The sequence below is a fragment of the Arvicanthis niloticus genome, chromosome 30, assembly GCF_011762505.2.
Source record: "Arvicanthis niloticus isolate mArvNil1 chromosome 30, mArvNil1.pat.X, whole genome shotgun sequence".
In the NCBI taxonomy this organism is placed as follows: domain Eukaryota; kingdom Metazoa; phylum Chordata; class Mammalia; order Rodentia; family Muridae; genus Arvicanthis; species Arvicanthis niloticus.
The window spans coordinates 1192378-1198909 of NC_133438.1; the positions used below are offsets into that span (position 1 = coordinate 1192378).

Below are 6532 nucleotides of genomic sequence, written 5' to 3' on the forward strand. Positions count from 1 at the left end.
GGGGGGGTTGTTGTTGTTGTTTTTCCGTGTTTTGAGACAGGGTGTCCCTATGTAGCCCTGGCTGTCCTAGAACTCACTCTGTAGACCGGGCTGGCCTCAAACTCAGAAATCCACCTGCCTCTGCCTCCCAAGCGTTAGAATTAAAGACCTGCGCCACAACTGCCTGGCATAACTTGATCTTCATGTGAGATTTCTAACATTGTGAACAGGAGCAGACTCTGACTCTTTTGCGGGCTTTTGGGACCTTTTTCCTCTTACAGGAGGTTGCCTTGTTCAGCTTTCATATGAGGGGAGGTGCTTAGTCTCACGGCAACTTGGTATGCCATGTTTGGCTGTTATCCATGGGAGGAGTGCCCACTTTGAAGGGAAATGGAGGGAAGAGTAGAGAGGGTGATGCAGAGTGGAGGTGGGGGAGATTTGGAGGATGGAGCAAGAGCTCACTGCTGGCAGGCACACATTGGCAAATTATAATCTCTTCCTTTGACATTTTGTTCTCAATTTGCTATCAGATATGATGAAAGTCGGGTCTTTGGCTGTATAGACATCCCTTCCTCCAGTTATGTGGATCTCAGAAAACTTAAAGGACATTTGGTCAAGTATGTGTAGAAAACAAGGAGAGGACTTGCAGTCAAGATAAAAAATAATAAAATAATTTTTAAAAAGTAAAAAAAGTGAAGTTTCTAACTATTAATGATGCCATTAAATGTTAGGAGGAAAGAAATAAAAAAGGTAATGTACCTTAGGTTCTAGAAACATCTACAGCCAGTCAATTTCCAAATTAGTAAGTGAGAATAAGCCAGGCATTGTGGTACACGCCTTTAATCCCAGCACTCGGGAGGCAGAGACAGGCGGATTTCTGAGTTCGAGGCCAGCCTGGTCTACAGAGTGAGTTCCAGGATAGCCAGGGCTATACAGAGAAACCCTGTCTCCAAAAACCAAAAAAAAAAAGTGAAAATAAATAGTAAATATCAGGGTAGACATTAGTAAGATGGACGCTAAACAAAGAATACATAACATAATAAAAGTCATAGGAGTACACTTATCCAAAGATCTTAATGTCATCTACATGAGAACAATAAATAGCAGAAAGTCAGGAATAAAACAGGAAGTAGAATGATCTTCTGTTTCATAGGTCATCAGAATATTGTGAAAGTACTATATCATACAAGAGAGTTGATGGAATACATATATATATATATATATATATATATATATATATATATATCACCCATCAATTAACAAGTGACAATAATCACAGAAATAGGAAAAAGAAGGTTAAATTTTATATGAAAATACAAAAACGCCCTGGTGGCTACAGTGTAATTTTCATGACTCATAAAGAAAACTTTATTTCTTCAAAGAAAAAAGTCACTGGTGTCAAGTATCTTGATATATCACAGAGAGATGGAAGAGAATGGAAAACTGAACAACCAAACAAATTTGTATCCAAGAATGTTATAAAGAGCTGGAGAGATAGCTCATCAGTTAAGAACACGCACTGCTCTTTCAGAGGGCCTGAGTTCAGTTCTCAGCACTCATGACAGGAGGCTCACTTATGCCTATAGCCTCTGTTCCAGGAGATTCAATGTCCTTATCTGGCTGCTGCTGGCCAATCACTCACCCATGCATATATATACTCACACACAACACACAGCTATACATATAATTTAAAACATAAATAAATCTTTAAAAAACAGAATGTTGCCAGGCAGTGGTGGCTCATACCTTTAATCCCAGCACTTGGGAGGCAGGGGCAGGCGGATTTCTGAGTTTTAGGCCAGCCTGGTCTACAGAGTGAGTTCCAGGACAGCCAGGGCTACATAGAGAAACCCTGTCTCAACCCCCCCCCCAAAAAAAAAACAATAAAAAACCCAGAATGTTATGGCCAACATGGAATCTATTGCTACAGTTAAAAAACAAAACATCTGCCCAGTGATTCAAATTACATATCAGCTGTATGACATCCCATAAGCATTTAGTAGAATTATAGATCACAAAGAGTGGACTTTTCAGGATGATAAAGCACAGCAGAAAGGATCAATGAATTTGTCAAACTAAGTATTTGAAACAAATGAGGACAGCAAACTGAGAGTCCTGCATGCCTGCTGAAGAATTATGGCTCATGAGGAGGCACATGTAGTTCAAATTAATTTTATAGGCTGAAGCTAAAATTACAAAGGCATCCATAGAATACAGGTGTGGCTGTCATTATGAAGGCATGTGCAAAGGTTCGCATGTGTGTGATGCACTCACATAAGTACATGTGTATATATAAACGCATGCACATATAGGTCCTTGGTTAATGATAAGGACCATTTTCCAAGTGTAACTTATTCATTGAGTTATTCAATGAATAAGTTACACTTAAGTTTCATTCAAGCCCCGAGCCCACTGATCTGGTGAGTTTTGCTATATGGCTTCCTCTGTGGATCTCAGTCCCTATCTTCAGAGTTCAAAATAAGCAGGCTACCATTCCCTCTTTGCATGGGCTCTGAGGATACAAATTCTAGTTCTCACACTTGTATGCCAAGTGCATTTGGCCCTCAGAGCTATCTCCTCAGTAACCACACCACATTATAAATATAGCACAGTCTTTCAGTTCTTGTTTTTGCTTTTTTGTTTAGTTATTAATTTTCTCTCATGAATATAGTGCCCAGAACACTCAGGACATATTTATCAAATTTATAAAATTTCCCAGGGAAGTACAATTTTATAGAAGAAGATCAATCACAAATATAGAAGTAAAATTTCTACTCTATATTTGGAAGAGTTCAAACAAGCAAACAAAGTTAAGTATAATACCATATAAACTCAACATAAAATTTAAACACATAAGTATATGAAAATTTTATTAGTCTTTGTTCTTTTGATATTAAAGCTTTTAAAGCCTCATGCTAAAACACTATCTCTAAAACAACTCTACATGAGGGGCTAAAGAGATGGCTCAGCAGTTAAGGGCACTGGCTGTTTTTCCATAGAACCTGGGTTCAATTCCCAGAACCTACCTGGCAGCTCACAACTCCAGTTCCAAGGGACTTTGGCTCTCACATATTAAGAAAAGATAAGAAATCAATCACAGTGCAGTAAAGACACAGCATCAGAGGCTTAGCAATTTACTCTTCCCCCTGTCCCTCTTCTAATATCTCAATGCCCGTAATCAGCTTAAAGAAGTTAAAGAAGAGTCAGTGCCCCTATTCCCTGGGCTTGTGGACAAAGGTGGTTAATATTGGTCTGTCTTTCTAGGGAAAAGTAGTGGTTTTGTTGAGACAGGGAGGACTGGCTAGGACTTATTGCATAGCCATAATCTATGGATCTGTATAATTAATATCAAGATGAAGTTATAATTTCTTAAACGGTACAAAATTTACTTTGATTTCAAATTTATGGCTTTCATTGATACTAGCTTCTTATTGATATAAAAGTGAGATGAATATTGATACTCTCATGGGCATTGTGCCTGTATAACACATTTAGGAATACAAGGCTTAGACCCAGTCCTTCTTTAACTTTTTTAAACTGATTTGGAATGGTTTGTTAAGGGACTATAGCAAATTCATGGCTTTGAGTTTATTGTTAGGTTGTTTTCCATATTTTATTTAGAAATAGCTGAGAGGAGTTAAGAGACAACAGTCCAGGTTACCTTACATGGATAGTTGGTTTCCAAAACGTCAAAAATCCATAGAATTGACATTACAAATATTTATATATTAATGTTCATTTAGATTAGAGACATGTCTGCTCCTGACAGCTTCCTGTCGTGGATTCTAAGAAGAAATTGAGCATCCTTGGAGTTACTCCAGATGTGCAGTGACAGCCACTAGGCAAGAATTGCCTCTTTCCATCTACAGACAAATTACTGTCCAGAAAAGGACACACATGCAGAATAGTCGACTGATTATATCTGCCTAGACAGAGTAATCAGCCCTTAATAATTCTGCATCACTAAAGTCTGTCAGATGATTCTGGGCCAGAAGGCTGAAGATTTGGTGCTCCGACGTTCAGTAGTGTAGGGGCTTTCCAGGTGTTCAGCGGTCTCTATAAATTGGCTAAGTCTTAGAAGCTATGTCTAGTGCTTCCCATAATTTCAGTTAACTCAGTCATTCTGGATTTCTGATGGGGTTGAAGACCTATAGTCTCATAGCCAATCCTGGCTATTTACTTTGAGAGAAAAGATCTGAGTGGATGGTTTTCAGCTAACATTCATTCTAAAGCCAAGAAAAAAGCCAAGTTCAAAACTAAGTGTTTTAGTTAGGAGAGATGACAGAGGTTCTGGTTAGTCAACAAAATGATGGACTGGATATTAGGACTATCTCACTGGTACAATTAGGAATAAGTATGCTCTAATTATAGTTTGAGAAAAAAGTTTTATTTTAACAGGAAGGGTGATATGTAGGAGGAGCTAAGAGGGAAGAAGTACCGAGAGGAAGAGATGGAGTAAGGAGAGGAGAAGATGAAGGAGAGAAAAAGCTAGGTGATGAGAAAGAAAAAGAGAGAGAAAGAGGGGGGCATGGAGGCAGATATTCACGTGTTTCCACCAGTCAAAGATAGTTTATATATCTAGGTTGGGTATTGGGTTACACTTCTGATTGAGCATTATAGAATTTATAAAGCCTTTGATTAACATTTTTAAAAATTGTATAAAAGCAAAAAGGAAAAGGGGGCATGGGATAGGGGTTTTCTAGGGAGGGGAAATGGAGAAAGGGGATGGCATCTGAAATGTAAATAAAATATATAAAATAAATAAATAAATATTCTTGTCAACGTGCAAAAAAAAAGAAATCAATCACAAAAATCCTACATAAGGCCCTATCTTAATAAAAAGCATTATGCCAGGCGGTGGTGGTGCACGCCTTTAATCCCAACACTTGGGAGGCAGAGGCAGGTGGATTTCTGAGTTAGAAGCCAGCCTGGTCTACAGAGTGAGTTCCAGGACAGCCAGGGCTACACAAAGAAACCCTGTCTCGAAAAACCAAAAATAAATAAATAAATAAATATTTAAAAATCAAAATAAAAAGCACTATTGGTCACTTCCTGCTACCTGAATATTAGATACTCAAGCATCTATGGCTGTTTAGCTCATGTGGTAAGGAATCAGCTAAGGTGGGGTCAGTTTGGAGTATTAGATTAGCAATGGCATCCTCTTGTAAAAAAGGTACATTTAAAGTCTAAAAATGAAGAAACAAATTTGGAAATAAGTTTCCTATTGTTCAACAGAACATAAGGGCAGACTGTTGGGTAACCTGAGGATAAAACTCCACCAATCAGATCCAATACTGGTCTGCTCTTGGGTCTGTAAAGTGAATAGAAGGTGACAAAGGTGTTTGAGCAGTAGAAAAACACAAAGAAACCCACAAGCAGAAGGATGTTGTGGGTGGCTCTCTTTTCAGAAGATGCATGGAGAGAGACAATGAAACTGTGGACATGCCGTGTTCTCCTATTGTGTCTGAAGAGGAGGCTCATCATGTAAAGGCTGGACCACATCATGAGAAACACAAACAGGATGTCTCTAATCATTAGTGCAGTTACAAGTGGCACGGTGGTGTGATGGCGAACCTGGCTACTTCGGCAGTATATCTGGGAATACTTAGAACCCAGAACAGTGAAGTTCATTTTTCCCTTTATGTTTTCAACCATTGGAAGATAGAGAAATGTGTTGATGATCCATATGATGAGGAGTAATGGAAAAATGCATGACTCAAGCTTGGATTTAAGCCATGCCCACTTGGAATGGTTCGAACTGACAGTGATGGCTTGAAAAACACTCAATAGCAAGATAGTACACACGGAAAGGCCCCTAGTAACACTGTATGCATACAAAACTGCCTTACATGCAACATCATGGAAGAGGAGCTTGACTGCAAAGGATCTCATGACATCTGGTATCAGCTTGAACACGATGCTCAAAACATTGACAAGCATTAGATGTGTGAAGATCATATCTCTGGGCTTCTTCTGACGAGGCTGAGTTAAGAAGATGTACATGTATAGTATGAAGAGAAGCAAGTTTCCCATGAATCCAATGAAAACTTCTGAGAGGAGGAAGAATCCAGAAATTAGGTCTCTTGGAAACATTATCTTAATGAAGTCTTCATTGTTCTTCTACTAGGATAAGGCAAACCAAGCGAATGTAAATGCATGGTGTTGTGATGGTAAAATCAATGAATCAGGTGGGTGAATGTAGTAATTGACGGATAACCACAGGGAGGGAGACTGTAGCAAAATGTGCACTATGGGTTAATGGTGACCCTTCTAGGAACCAGATTCCATTATTTCTGAAAGCCTGAGGGTAGAAAAGTCAGGCTTAAGGAACTCAAATGGAACCCTGCCCCATCCCCAACACTTTAGTGTTAGAACCAGGATACATTTTAATCATATGATTAAATGGGCATTGTACAGAACTAAAAAGCTGAACACCAAAACCACAATCCATTAAAAATGGTACAGAATTGAATAGAGATTTCTTAAATGATAAAAGACAAATGTCTGAGAAACACTTTTTAAAAAAAAAAATGTTCAACATCACTAGTCACCA

The 6532-nt window shown here is 38.6% G+C and overlaps 1 protein-coding gene across 1 annotated transcript; it reads right to left on the reverse strand.

Moving 5' to 3' along the window:
* Nucleotides 1-5124: 5124 nt before the first annotated feature.
* LOC143440630 (vomeronasal type-1 receptor 4-like) lies at nucleotides 5125-6072 on the reverse strand. The gene has a single exon (XM_076927421.1). It carries the CDS (start codon nucleotides 6070-6072, stop codon nucleotides 5125-5127), a length of 948 nt encoding a protein of 315 aa, XP_076783536.1.
* Between the last annotated feature and the right edge of the window lie 460 nt (nucleotides 6073-6532).